We start from the raw sequence: 15,331 nt of genomic DNA on the forward strand, positions 1-15,331 counted from the left end.
TTTTTTTTACTGGGGCACTGCGCTAAACAAATATGTTTACCCCTAACATACAAACGCCTACCAATTTTTTTACCTAGTAACTTAATAATATCAAATTATAACCAAGTAATGTAATAATATCAAATTATAACAAGCCTTTTTTTTTTACTTTTGGTCTAAGACCCATTTATAACTCAAGTCCCTGAGGGGGACTCTGCCCACTGTGTCGTACTTCTCTCGATGATGATTATGTACCAGCGGAAGCTGTAGCAAAATTAGTCATATTTCGCAAGAGGTGCGATGCATTTTTCGTAGCTTTGATTTCCATGGTCTGCTTCAAAGATGACTTGCCAGATCAAAAGAAGTGGTTGGAGATCTGTTGTCTCTGCTAGTTATTCAAAAGTCGGGGCAATCCAATGACTCACAAAAAGAACAGTACTTTACCAGTAATCTTTCACCGTTTGATGAAGCAGTTGATCGAAATCCTGTTGTTCATTCCACTGTTCTTAAGCTGTTGTTAAAGTACAGTTTTGCTGATATTAAGGATTACCTGCAGTGCTATCTGTCTGGCTGAAGAGGGAGAATTCCTTCAGATGCACATTCAGCACAAGTGTGAAAATACAACAATAGAAACCTTAGTTTGTTGCCAGAATTCGCCTCTGTTTTGATGCTGTTTCCCAACTTCTTTGTGCAAAACAAGACACATTGACTGTGGATTCAAAATATGTACGTGAAAAAGAAACTTCCCTGCAAAGGATTGAGTGTCTGATTCTCAATGGAGGAAATGATTGGTTCAAAATTTACCTTGTGCGAAAGCTGTTCTGTTTGAATGGAATTGATTTCCTCCAAGAGCTTTTAAAGGATGACCAATTTTCATGGATCTTTCCCAAGGAAATTGTTCAAGAGGAGATGGAGATGCTGGTCTTTTCGGAGATTTAAGCTTATTGAGAGTTCGCAGATCTTCCATTATCTGTTCATCTGTTAACAAGTAATTTAACTGCGTAGGTGGGGGTTTTCGTCTTTTGTCTGTAATTGGAACAGGATCATTAGGTCTCCTCCTTAGTTTCCTAGTCATTATTAGCTTTACCTCCATATAATCTCCTGTGATTTCCATTGATAGCCTCTCATTCTCTTTTTCTCTTCTTCTAACTCAATCTTTTTATCTTCAAATTCCTTCACTGCTGCTTTCTTCTCTTTAATATAATTGCTTTCCACTTGTTCTGTCTCCAGTTGCAGAAAAAGCTCTGCATATCATATTCTTTCCTTGTATTGTTGATCTAGTTTCTTCATCCTTTTCTGATACTCCTGCAAAGTGCCTTCCTGTAACTGCTGTAAGCTGTCTTCTAGTCTTTATCATCCTGCTTATTGGCAATACCTGTCTCCCTTACATCCTCTGTATCTCCATCCAAGTCACGGCCACAGATACTGCGTTCATCCTCATTGTCGACATTGTCTAGCTCCTCCTTGTCATTGTAATAGTCAACAGTAGGTGAGAGGAGAGCTGCGGACATCTTCCCCGCCGAGCTGCCCTCCTTTGTTGACACATCTAGTGCCTTGACGGTGTGCCAAACCAACTGGATTTTCCTGAGCCATTCACATCCCAGCAACGGTGGTCCTCCACTTTTCAGTACATAGAAGTGCAGTTGCTGTATTTTATCTCCGTAGGTCACTGTCACTTTAATTTTGCCTTCAGGATGCACTTTCTGTCCTGTGTAAGTTTTTAGTAGAAGTTTCATTCGTTTCAGAGGTATGTGCGAAAACAGTCATTTGTAGTCGTGTGCAGAGATCACTGTTAAAGCTAGGCCTGTGTCCAACTCCATTTTCAGTCTCACACCCACCACTTGTGGAGTGATCCATATTACTCTTCGATCATCTGTTTCTTTCACGCTGTGAAGTTGCAAACAAGACAATTCACTTTCGTCGAATTCGTTTTCATCAGAACTGCCTTCTTTCATTTTGTGTACCTTGTTGTATTTTCCTTTCTGAGGTTTCTTGTTTCTCTGTATTTTGACCTTTTTCTGCTGTTTACTAGCTTTGCATACTCTGCCAGTGTGGCCCTGTTTGCCACAGTTTCTGCATCTTTGTCTTTAAACCAACAGTCATCAGGGTCATGTGACATGTGCTATGAACCACAGGTTTCGTTTACTGTGGACTGTCACTTGAAGAGTGCCTAAATGAGGCGGCACTATGATGTTGTTCACTGACTGACTTGCAGCTTGTTTAACTTTAAAACAAGGACACAGACAGACACAGTCAAGAGAGAGAGAGACTGGGAAGCCAGGAGCTTCAGCTGGTTGCAGCTGAGAGTTTCAAGCCCACAAGGGTGGGTTAAACATTGGCACATGGTGCACAACGAATGTGTGTCTGTCACTTCGTATAATCCAAAGGAGTGGATTTTGTTTGGGATATCCTGTGGAGACCTTTATGTATTAACCCTTGCCTGGGTATGTTGTGTGGCAGCCACTTGAAGATGATATCCCTGTGACAGGTCACTTTTGGTGACAATTCATATGTGGATTTGGAACGACACGACAGACAAGATCTACAGCAACTGTTATCTCATTTTACCATCATGGAATCTGTGGAATACTTCGTAATAACCTCTTCTCTACATTTCACCCTGGATTACAAATATCTCTCTCCTATCATTCATTCCGTGGATGAACTGAACTTTCCTACTTTACCATCTCAAGACTCTAAGCTTTGTTTCCCCAAGCTTAACTTAGTTTGGGAGCTATATTACACACATATATACACATAAGACATTAAGGACATCCTGAATGCTAAAAAGAGGGCGTTTAGAGATGGAAATAGGGAGGAGCTGAGGGCAATACAGAGGGACCTGAAAGCCAGGATCAGGGAGGCTAAAGACAGGTACAGAAGGAAGCTTGAGTGGAAACTCCAGCAGAACAACATGAGAGAGGTCTGGAGTGGGATGAGGACCATCACTGGGTTCCGGCAAATTAGCAATAGAGGAGCTGAAGGCAGTGTGGACAGGGCCAACGAACTTAACCTGTTCTTTAACAGATTTGACATTGTGGCCCCTGCCCATCCCTCACGTGAGCCATCTGTTGTCGGCCCCCAATCAACACATATTCCACTCTCCCCTCCTACCCCTCCTCACAATCCCCCACCCTGCTCTTATGACTATAGCCCTTCCCCACACGAAACCACCACAGTGGGCTTCACAGCTGAACAGGTGAGAAGACAGCTGAAACGTCTCAACCCAAGCAAGGCTGCAGGACCAGATGGTGTCAGTACCAGGGTGCTCAAAGCCTGTGCCCCTCAGCTATGTGGAGTACTTCGCCATGTCTTCAACCTGAGCCTGAGGCTCCGGAGGGTTTCTATGCTGTGGAAGACGTCCTGCCTCGTCCCTGTGCTGAAGGCGCCGCACCCCAGCAGCCTCAATGACTACAGACTGGTAGGAAATTGACCTCCCACATCATGAAGACCCTGGAGAGACTTGTTCTGGAGCTGCTCCGGCCTATGGTCAGGCCACACTTAGATCCCCTCCAGTTTGCCTACCAGCCCCGACTAGGAGTTGAGGATGCCATCGTCTACCTGCTGAACCATGTCTACACCCACCTGGGCAAGCCAGCGAGCACTGTGAGGGTCATGTTTTTTGACTTCTCCAGTGCGTTCAACACCATCCGCCCTGCTCTGCTGGGGGAGAAGCTGACAGCGATGCAGGTGGATGCTTTCCTGGTGTCATGGATTCTTGATTACCTGACTGGCAGACCACAGTACATGTGCTTGCAACACTGTGTCCGACAGAGTGATCAGCAGCACTGGGGCTCCACAGGGGACTGTCTTGTCTCCCTTTCTCTTCACCATTTACACCTCGGACTTCAACTACTGCACAGAGTCTTGTCATCTTTAGAAGTTTTCTGATGACTCTGCCATAGTTGGATGCATCAGCAAGGGAGATGAGACTGAGTACAGGGCTACGTTAGGAAACTTTGTCACATGGTGTGAGCAGAATTATCTGCAGCTTAATGTGAAAAAGACTAAGGAGCTGGTGGCAGACCTGAGGAGAGCTAAGGTACCGGTGACCCTGTTTCCATCCAGGGGGTCAGTGTGGACATGGTGGAAGATTACAAATACCTGGGGATACGAATTGACAATAAACTGGACTGGTCAAAGAACACTGAGGCTGTCTACAAGAAGGGTCAGAGCCGTCTCTATTTCCTGAGGAGATTGAGGTCCTTTAACATCTGCTGGACGATGCTGAGGATGTTCTATGAGTCTGTGGTGGCCAGTGCGATCATGTTTGCTGTTGTGTGCTGGGGCAGCAGGCTGAGGGTAGCAGACACCAACAGAATCAACAAACTCATTCGTAAGGCCAGTGATGTTGTGGGGATGGAACTGGACTCTCTGACAGTGTTGTCTGAAAAGAGGATACTGTCCAAGTTGCATGCCATTTTGGACAATGTCTCCCATCCACTACATAATGTACTGGTTGGGCACTGGAGTACATTCAGCCAGAGACTCATTCCACCGGGATGCAACACAGAGCGTCAGCGTCATAGGAAGTCATTCCTCCCTTTGGCCATCAAACTTTACAACTCCTCCCTTGGAGGCTCAGACACCCTGAGCCAATAGGCTGGTCCTGGACTTATTTTCTGGCATAATTTACATATTACTATTTAACTATTTATGATTTTATTACTATTTAATTATTTATAGTGCAACTGAACGAAAACTAATTTCCCCAGGATCAATAAAGTATGACTATGACTAACACTTAACACTTGTTTATCTTGGTTAAGTTACGATATTATAAGTAGATACTAATAAAGGTAGTGGTTTTAACATTAAAACCTGATTCAGTGTGAAATCTCTTGCTGCTGGTTTATTTCTAAAACGTTCAAGTTCGTAACACATGTTCCCACAATGGTAACATTGTTTACTAGCTTTGCATACTCTGCCAATGTGGTCCTGTTTGCCACAGTTTCTGCATTCTTTGTCTTTAAACCAACAGTCATCTGGGTCATGTGACCTCTTCCCACAACGGTAACACTTCTTTCCTTCATTTCTGTTCAGTGACATTTTATTTGTCGCATATTCCAGAGATTTTTGTTGTATCTCAGAAGCACCTCATGCGGCTGTTTCCGTTGATATTGCAATGTTCAGCGTCTTCTCTAATGTAAGGTCTTTTTCACCCAGGAGCTTCTTCTGTGTAGTTTCACAGTGCATGCCACACACTAACCTGTCCCTCAATGCATCCAATAGACCAGCTCCAAATTGACAATGTTCTGATAATTTGCGCAAACCAACACAATATTCAGAAATGCTTTCATTTTTGCTCTGATTCCATTTATGGAATTTAAATCTTTCAGCAATGACCAGTGGTTCGGGGTTCAAATGCTTTTGGAGTGTGTCTACTATTTGCTTGAACATTTTGTCACCTGGCTTTTCAGGGGTTAACAAGCTCCGCAGCAGGCCGTATATTTTTGCTCCCATAATACTGAGTAAGTTGCTGGCTTTCTTTTCATCATTAACATTGTTAGCAACACAATATAACTCCACTCTTTCAATGTAAGTTGCCCAGTCTTCAATGCAACTATCAAATGCTGTAATGGTTCCAATCATCGCCATCTTTGTTATATTAATTTAGCCCCGTTCTCCCTTTTTTTGACTCGTGACCTTTTTGCTAGCACTACAAGTGCACTCCGTCTAGATGTATGTGTGTCGCTCCTTTTTATCTCCCTTCTGGGGCAGGCAGACCCTCAGTCCCTGGGGTCAGCGCCGGCTATGGTCTCGGCTAGATGTGCTGCGGCCCTGACTGTGTCTCTTGGTCTCCTGACGTTCCTGACCCGCGGCTGTGCTTCTGTTTCCTTTCGGACTTGCAGCATTGCTCTGCCTTGGCTCGTACCTTGCGCTGTTCTTCCGAGTGTCGTTATCAATTAAAACACGGCGTTCCAATATGATGTAGGTTCATTAATCTTGTCGCCAATTTGTTATGTATGTGGCCGGGTTACACAACAAAGCTATAAATAGAAACGCTAGAGACGGGAGCTAAGTTAACAAGGTTCTTTACTGACTAAAACCGAACTGAACACACAAGTGCAGATCAATACATGCCTAATAGTGCATGCTCAATATGTGCCCAATAGCGCACGCAATGGTGTGTCCCTACAACATAAAGTAGTCCCATATTATACAGTAGCTCTCCAGAACACTCTGGAAGTCCAGAATGGTAATCCATATCAGGAGCCAAAACAGATGGGGGCGATCTTAAATGCATTCTTTGCACCTGTATTTTCTCTGGAGAGAGATACAGAGTCTATAGAAGTGAAGCAAAGTGCCATCAACTTCATAGACCCTCTATAGATTACAGAGGAGGAGGCGAATCAGAATAGATAAATCCCCTGACAAGGGGTTCCCTCAGACTCTATGGGAGGCATGTGCAGAAATTACCAGAGCACGAGCAAAGATTATTTAAATCATGCTCAGCAACATGAGCGGTATAAGAGGATTGGAGGATAGCCAATGTCATTCCGCTGTTTTAAAAAAGGCTGTAAACAGAAACAAGAAAATTATAGGCTGGTGAGTCTGACATTTGTGGGAAAGTTATTGGAAGGTATTCGAAGTGATATGAGCATTTGGATAGACGAGGACTGATTAAGGATCGTTAGCATGGTTTTGTGCATTGTAGTTCATGTCTAACCAATCTTAAAGAGTTTTTCGAGAAAGTTACCACACTTGAAGGCAGGGCAGTGGATGTTGTCTACGTGGACTTTAGCAAGGCTTTGACAAGGTCCTGCATGGAAGGTTTGTCAAGAAGGTTCAGTCATTCAGCATTCAGGATGAGGTAGTAAATTGGATGAATATTGGCTTTGTGGGAGAAACCAGAGAGTGGTAGTAGAGGGTTGCCTCTCTGACTGGAGGTCTGTGACTAGTGGTGTGACGCAGGGATCGGTGGTGGGTCCTTTATTGTTTGTCATCTATATTAATGATCAGGTTCATAATGTGGTCAGCAAATTTGTGGGTGACACCAAGATAGGGGATGTAGTGGATAATGAGGAAGGCTATCATGGCTTGCAGAAGGATCTTCATTAACTGGAAAAATGTGCTGAAAAATGGCAGATGGAATTTAATGCAGACAAGTGTCAGGTTTTGCACTTTGTAGGACCAACCAGAGTAGGTCTTAGGAGTGTGGTAGAACACAGGGAAATGGGAATACTGGTACTTAATTCATTGAAAGTGGTGTCACAGGTAGATAGGGTCATAAAGAAAACTTTTGGCACATAGGTCTTCATAAATCAATGTATTGAGTACAGAAGATGGGATGTTATGTTGAAATGTATAAGATGTTGGTGAGGCCTAATCTGAAGTATTGTGTGTAATTTTGGGCACCTACTAACAGGAGAGATGAAACAAGATTAAAAGAGTGCAGAGAAAATTTACAAGAATGTCACCCGGTCTGGAGGACCTGAGTTATAAGGAAAGATTGAATAGGTTAGGACTATATTCTTTAGAATGTAGAAGATTGAAAGGAGATTTGATAGAAGCCTACAAAATTATGAAGGGTATAGATAGGGTGATAGAGTAAATGCAAGCAGGTTTTTTCCACTTAGTTGGGTGGAACTACAACCAGAGGTCATGGGTTAAGGGTAAAAGGTAAGATGTTTAAGGGGAGCATGGGGGAAACTTCTTCACTCAGAGAGTTGTGAGAGTGTGGGATAAGCTTCCATCACAAGTGGTCCATGATTTCCATGTTTCAGAGAAGTTTGAATAGGTACATGGATAGTAGGGATATGGAGGGCTATGGTCCTGGTGCAGGTCAATGGGACTAGGCAGTTTAAATGGTTTTGGCATGGACTAGATGGATTGAAGGGCCTGTTTCTGTGCTGTGCTTCTCTATGACTCTATACACCAACTTTGTTGATACTAAATGAAGGTTCCTTGCATTGCTATCTCTCAACCTTAAACTTATTTCAAGAATCCAAGTGTTATGCAACCCTCTGGCCAATTGAAATGCTTATGTACTGTATATTCTCCAATAAGCACATGCTACTTTTATTTTAAGTTAATTTAGAAAAAGAATGATTAAAAACAAAATTCTACCCAATAATAAACATACTTAATTTTAATCCCTTTTTTTTAACTCTTGCAGTTCTTTACTATTGAAGTAGGGTGTTTTCTTGTCTTATTTCTGATCAGTTTCCTTCAGTTAGCTTCATTTATATCACAACAGATATTCTGTGTTTCCTAAGAAAATCCCAGTTTTCTTCATCTTTCTAGCATTAAGCTCCCAATACTCAAAATTATTATTTTGGTAGCCTCTGTAATGTAAAGAGGAATAATATTCTTTTGAAGGAGTTACCAGAACTGCATACATACTCCAGTAGTAAGCACATTTGAATTGAATTGATTTTATTTCTTCACATACATGAGGAGTAAAAATCTTTACGTTACATCTCTGTCTAAATGTGCAATCATAGTAATTTATAATAAATAGAACAGTCAATGTAACATAGAAATACACTCAAATCAGCGTGAATTAATCAGTCTGATGGCCTGGTGGGAGAAGCTGTCCCGGAGCCTGTTGGTCCTGGCTTTTATGCTGTGGTACCATTTCCCAGATGGTAGCAGCTGGAATAGATTGTGATTGGGGTGACTCGGGTCTCCAATGATCCTTTGGGCCCTTTTTACACGCCTGTCTTTGTAAATGTCCTGAATACTTGGAATTCACAACTACAGAGGTGCTGGGCTTACCGCACCACTCTCTGTAGAATCCTACGATTAAGGGAGGTACAGTTCTCAAACCAGGCAGTGATGCAGCCAGTCAGGATGCTCTCAATTGTGATGCTGTAGAAAGTTCTTAGGATTTGGGGGCCCATACCAAACTTCCTCAACCGTCTGAGGTGAAAGAGGCGCTTTTGTGCCTTTTTCACCACACGGCTGGTGTGAACAGACCATGTGAGTTCCTCGGTGATGTGGATGCAGAGGTATTTAAAGCTGTTTACCCTCTCAACCCCAGATCCATTGATGTCAATAGAGGTTAGCCTATCTCCATTCCTCCTGTAATCAACAACCAGCTCCTTTCTGTTTGCGATATTGAGGGAGGGGTTGTTTTCTCGACACCACTGTGTCAGAGAGATGACTTCTTCCCTGTAGGCCACCTCATTATTGTTTGACTTAAGGCCAATCAATGTAGTGTCATTGTCAAATTTAATTAGCAGATTAGAGCTGTGGATGGCAACACAGTCATTGGTATACAGGGAGTAAAGGAGAGGACTTAGTACACAGCCCTGGGGGGCTCCTGTGTTGAGAGTCAGAGTGGTGGAGGTGAGGGAGCTCACTCTTACCACCTGCCAGCAATCTGACACGAAGTCCAGGATCCAGCTGCACAAGACAGGGTGAAGGCTGAGGTCTCTGAGCTTCCTGTCGAGCCTGGATGGAATTGTGGTGTTGAATGCTGAACTGTATTCCAAGAACAGCATTCTCACATAAGCATTCTTCTTCTCCAGATGTATAAGGACAGTATGTAGAGCAGTAGCTATTGTATCATCTGTGATCGGTTGTGTCGGTAGGTGAATTGTAGGGGGTCCAGTTTGGGTGTTAGCAAGCTGCAGATGTAATCTTTGACCAGCCTCGCAAAGCATTTGCTTATTATTGAGGTGAGTGTGACAGGATGCCAGTTGTTCAGGTATGTTACCTTGGTCTTTTTTGGTACAGGGACAATGGTGGATAATTTGAAGCAGGAGGGCACACTACACTGGGAGAGGGAGGGATTAAAACTGTCAGTAAACACACCTGCCAGTTGTACTACACGCATCCTGGGTACTTGCCTGGGATGCCGTCCGGTCCCACAGCCTTGCGACTATCCACTTGTTGGAAACATCTGCGTACCTCAACCTCTGAGATGACCAGGTTGCAGGTTGTAGCGATGTTTGCCATATTTTTGCCATACTTTTGATTGTTCTTTCCTTCTTCCATTCTTCCAGTGTGAATTCTGTTTATCATACTGAGATACTTTTAAAAAAATCCTTCTGAATCTGGTGGCATATTGAGCCACTGAATTGACTGAACATTAAAATAGGTGTTCAGTATCAATCCAGAAAAATTGAAAGCTTGAGAGGTATTTATTTTTCTAATGCAATAAAATAAGTATTTTTCATTCATTTATAGAAAAATATTTATCATTGAATATGTTGATAGATATATTTTAAAGAACATCCAATAATCAACATTAGTACCAAACTGCAGAGAGTTTCTTTATTTGAACAGTTCTTTGCTTTTTGATTCAGGTGAATGGGAGGACTGGCAAACACAGGTTCAAGAGTATTTCTATCCAGCTGACAGCGAGCCAGATTATACTTCAATTCTTGTACCAAACGTTGACAACGTTAGGACCAACTTTCTTGTGCACGTCATAGCTAAACAACATAAGGTAAGTGTTTTTAAAAAAAGGCTTCGAGATTTCATCTGATATCATTAATATTTCATCACTAGTAACTAGTCCCCAGGGCTTAATGCTTAATTGTTATTTGTCCTGTATGTCAATAATTTGGATGCGAATGTACAGAGTAAGTTTGCACATGACACTTCCGCTTTAAGATGGTGTTGGTGAACCCCAGCGACTAGTTGCTGGTGGTAAATAAAACAAAGAAAACAACTAAATACTTTATTAATCACACTTTTTCTGTTAAACTGTCCCCGCAAACAATAGCTTGTAACTTCATAGAACATAGAATAATACAGCACAGTACAGGCCCTTCGGCCCACAATGTTGTGCCAACCCTCAAACCCTGCCTCCCATATAAGCCCCCACCTTAGATTCCTCCATATACCTGTCTAGTAGTCTCTTAAACTTCACTAGTGTATCTGCCTCCACCACTGACTCAGGCAGTGCATTCCACGCACCAACCACTCTCTGAGTAAAAAACCTTCCTCTAATATCCCCCTTGAACTTCCCAGCCCTTACCTTAAAGCCATGTCCTCTTGTATTGAGCAGTGGTGCCCTGGGGAAGAGGCGCTGACTATCCACTCTATCTATTCCTCTTATTATCTTGTACACCTCTATCATGTCTCCTCTCATCCTCCTTCTCTCCAAAGAGTAAAGCCCTAGCTCCCTTAATCTCTGATCATAATGCATACTTTCTAAACCAGGCAGCATCCTGGTAAATCTCCTCTGTACCCTTTCCAATGCTTCCACATCCTTCCTATAGTGAGGTGACCAGAACTGAACACAGTACTCCAACTGTGGCCTAACCAGAGTTTTATAGAGCTGCATCATTACATCGCGACTCCTAAACTCTATCCCTCGACTTATGAAAGCTAACACCCCATAAGCTTTCTTAACTACCCTATCCACCTGTGAGGCAACTTTCAGGTATCTGTGGACATGTACCCCGAGATCCCTCTGCTCCTCCACACTACCAAGTATCCTGCCATTTACTTTGTACTCTGCCTTGGAGTTTGTCCTTCCAAAGTGTACCACCTCACACTTCTCCGGGTTGAACTCCATCTGCCACTTCTCAGCCCACTTCTGCATCCTATCAATGTCTCTCTGCAACCTTTGACAATCCTCTACACTATCTACAACACCACCAACCTTTGTGTTGTCTGCAAACTTGCCAACCCACCCCTCCATCCCCACATCCAGCTCGTTAATAAAAATCACGAAAAGTAGAGGTCCCAGAACAGATCCTTGTGGGACACCACTAGTCACAATCCTCCAATCTGAATGTACTCCCTCCACTACCACCCTCTGCCTTCTGCAGGCAAGCCAATTCTGAATCCACCTGGCCAAACTTCCCTGGATCCCATGCCTTCTAACTTTCTGAATAAGCCTACCGTGTGGAACCTTGTCAAATGCCTTACTAAAATCCATATAGATCACATCCACTGCACTACCCTCATCTATATGTCTGGTCACCTCCTCAAAGAACTCTATCAGGCTTGTTAGACACGATCTGCCCTTCACAAAGCCGTGCTGGCTGTCCCTGATCAGACCATGATTCTCTAAATGCCTATAGATCCCATCTCTAAGAATCTTTTCCAACAGCTTTCCCACCACAGACGTAAGGCTCACTGGTCTATAATTACCCGGACTATCCCTACTACCTTTTCTGAACAAGGGAACAACATTCGCCTCCCTCCAATCCTCCGGTACCATTCCCGTGGACTACGAGGACATAAAGATCCTAGCCAGAGGCTCAGCAATCTCTTCTCTCACCTCATGGAGCAGCCTGGGGAATATTCCGTCAGGCCCCGGGGACTTATCTGTCCTAATGTATTTTAACAACTCCAACACCTCCTCTCCCTTAATATCAACATGCTCCAGAACATCAACCTCACTCATATTGTCCTCACCATCATCAAGTTCCCTCTCATTGGTGAATACCAAAGAAAAGTATTCATTAAGGACCTCGCTCACTTCCACAGCCTCCAGGCACATCTTCCCACCTTTATCTCTAATCGGTCCTACTTTCACTCCTGTCATCCTTTTTTTCTTAACATAATTGAAGAATGCCTTAGGGTTTTCCTTTACCCTACTCGCCAAGGCCTTCTCATGCCCCCTTCTTGCTCTTCTCAGCCCCTTCTTAAGCTCCTTTCTTGCTTCCCTATATTCCTCAATAGACCCATCTGATCCTTGCTTCCTAAACCTCATGTATGCTGCCTTCTTCCACCTGAATAGATTTTCCACCTCACTTGTCACCCATGGTTCCTTCACCCTACCATTCTTTATCTTCCTCACCGGGACAAATTTATCCCTTACAATCCCGCAAGAGATCTCTGAACATCAACCACATGTCCATAGTACATTTCCCTGCAAAAACATCATCCCAATTCACACCCGCAAGTTCTAGCCTTATAGCCTCATAATTTGCAGTTCCCTAATTAAAAATTTTCCTGTCCTCTTTGATTCTATCCTTTTCCATGATAATTATAAAGGCCAAGGAGCGGTGGTCACTGTCCCCCAGATGCTCACCCACTGAGAGATCTGTGACCTGACCCGGTTCATTACCTAGTACTAGATCTAGTATGGCATTCCCCCTGGTCGGCCTGTCCACATACTGTGACAGGAATCCATCCTGGACACACTTAACAAACTCTGCCCCATCTAAACCCTTGGAACTAATCAGGTGCCAATCAATATTAGGGAAGTTAAAGTCACCCATGATAACAACCCTGTTATTTTTGCACCTTTCCAAAATCTGCCTCCCAATCTGCTCCTCTGTATCTCTGCTGCTACCAGTGGCCTATAGAATACCCCCCCCCCAGAAGAGTAGCTGCTCCCTTCCTGTTCCTGACTTCCACCCACATTGACTCAAAAGAGGATCCTGCTGCATTACCCACCTTTTCTGTACCTGTAATAGTATCCCTGACCAGTAGTGCCACCCCTCCTCCCTTTTTTTCGCCCTCTCTATCCCTTTTAAAGCACTGAAATCCAGGAATATTGAGAATCCATTCCTGCCCTGGTGCCAGCCAAGTCTCTGTAATGGCCACTACATCATAATTCCATGTATGTATCCAAGCTCTCAGTTCATCACCTTTGTTCCTGATGCTTCTTGCATTGAGGTACACACATTTCAACCCTTCTACCTTACTGTCTTTACACCATTTATTCTGCTTCTCTTTCCTCAAAGCCTCTCTGTATGTTAGATCTGGCTTTACTCCATGCACTTCTTTCACTGCTCTGTCGCTGTGGGTCCCATCCCCCTCGCCAATTAGTTTAAACCCTCCCGAACCATGCTAGCAAACCTACCTGCAAGGATATTGCTCCCCCTCGAGTTCAGGTGCAACCCATCCAATCTGTACAGGTGCCACCTTCCCCAGAAGAGATCCCAATGATCTAAAAATCTAAAACCCTGCTCCCTGCACCAACTCCTCAGCCATGCATTCAACTGCCATCTCCTCCAATTCTTACCATCTCTGTCACGTAGCACTGGCAGCAATCCTGAGAACGTCACCCTTGAGGTCCTGTTCTTCAGCCTTCTGCCTAATTCCTGAAACTCACACTTCAGGACCTCATCCCTCTTCCTGCCTATGTCGTTGGTCCCAACATGTATCACGACTTCTGTTTGCTTTCCCTCTCGTACCAGGATGTTGTGCACGCTGTCAGAGTTGAGCTTTTGAACCACCTGTACGGTTTTTGCAGGGTGAAATGAAGTCTTGAAGATGCAGGATGGTTGTGATGAAATGTGTATAGGGTAAATGGAGGAGGTGGGGTCCAGACAGGAGATCAGGGAACGAGCCAATATATGGCCATTGCTGGAACAATCCTGGGGGCAATTCAATGTGACAGAACCAAGGCGAGGTGTGACAGAATTCAGGCAAAGCACGGGTCCAAGATTAGGAAACACCTACAATTTGGTAGTTTTAAGCACCAAGCCAATTTGGGAAGGTCGGGTACAGGTCAAGTCGGGATGGCAAGTCTTGGGCCCGAGAGCAAATCGAAGCGGCAGGGCTCAGGACCGAGAGCAAAGAACAACCTGACAATTTAAGCGCCAGGCCAGATTGAGAGGATCAGGGTGTCAGGACTAGAGGCAATGGACAGGCCAGTTCAGCTCTGCTCCGCATGGTTTACTGGTCTCTGTACTGAACTGACGCTGAGGCCTGCAACTAATGGGCTTTTGAATCTTCCCGGCTGTGGACTTACTTTCATGAACTTCAGTTGTGAATGCTATTTGCTTATTTTTATTGTTTGCACAATTTGTTTTTTTTTTCTCTCTCTGCATTGTGGGTTTGACCATCTTCTTTTGTTTTAATGGGTTCTACTGGGTTTCTTTGTTTTGTGGCTGCCAATAAGGAGACAAATCTCAAGGTTGCATGAAAGTATACATACTTTGATAATAGATGTATTTCAAACTTCAAAATAGTTGGTGTTGACGGTGAAGATGTACAGAGGGATCTTGATCAGCCAGGTAAATAGAATTGCGAGTGGAGTTCAACTTTGGTAAGTTATGAAGGGATGTTGAGAAGATTGGGACTTTTTCATTGTAACATAGCAGAATAAAGAGTGATCTTATAGAGGTGTATAAAATCACGAGGGGCATACTTAGGGTGAATGCAATCTGTTTCCCAGAATTGGGGATTCAAGAATTAGAGGACATAAGTTTAAGGAGAAAGATTTAGTGGACACAAGAGATTCTGCAGATGCTGGAAACCCAGAGTAATACATACAAAATGCAGGAGGAACTCAGCTGGTCAGGCAACATCTATGGAGAGCAATAAGTTGATGTTTCGGGCCAAGACACTTCATCGGGATGCTGATGAATACTTTGAGTCCTGATGAAGGGTCTTGGCCCAAAACGTCAACTGTTTATTCCTCTCCATTGATGCTGCCTGACCTGCTGAGTTTTTCCAGCATGCTGTGTATGTTATTAAAGATTTAATA

The 15,331-nt window shown here is 43.6% G+C and overlaps 1 protein-coding gene across 1 annotated transcript in view; it reads left to right on the forward strand.

The window, feature by feature from the left end:
• LOC134357440 (dynein axonemal heavy chain 8-like) overlaps nt 1–15,331 on the forward strand; it is a 1,088,497-nt gene that overhangs the window by 717,060 nt on the left and 356,106 nt on the right. Inside the window, exon 54 of the mRNA XM_063069028.1 lies at nt 10,236–10,378. Within this exon, the coding sequence (XP_062925098.1) occupies nt 10,236–10,378 (143 nt within the window). The remainder of the gene's footprint in view (nt 1–10,235; nt 10,379–15,331) is intronic.

This window comes from Mobula hypostoma, chromosome 2 (assembly GCF_963921235.1).
Source record: "Mobula hypostoma chromosome 2, sMobHyp1.1, whole genome shotgun sequence".
Lineage (NCBI taxonomy): Eukaryota > Metazoa > Chordata > Chondrichthyes > Myliobatiformes > Myliobatidae > Mobula > Mobula hypostoma.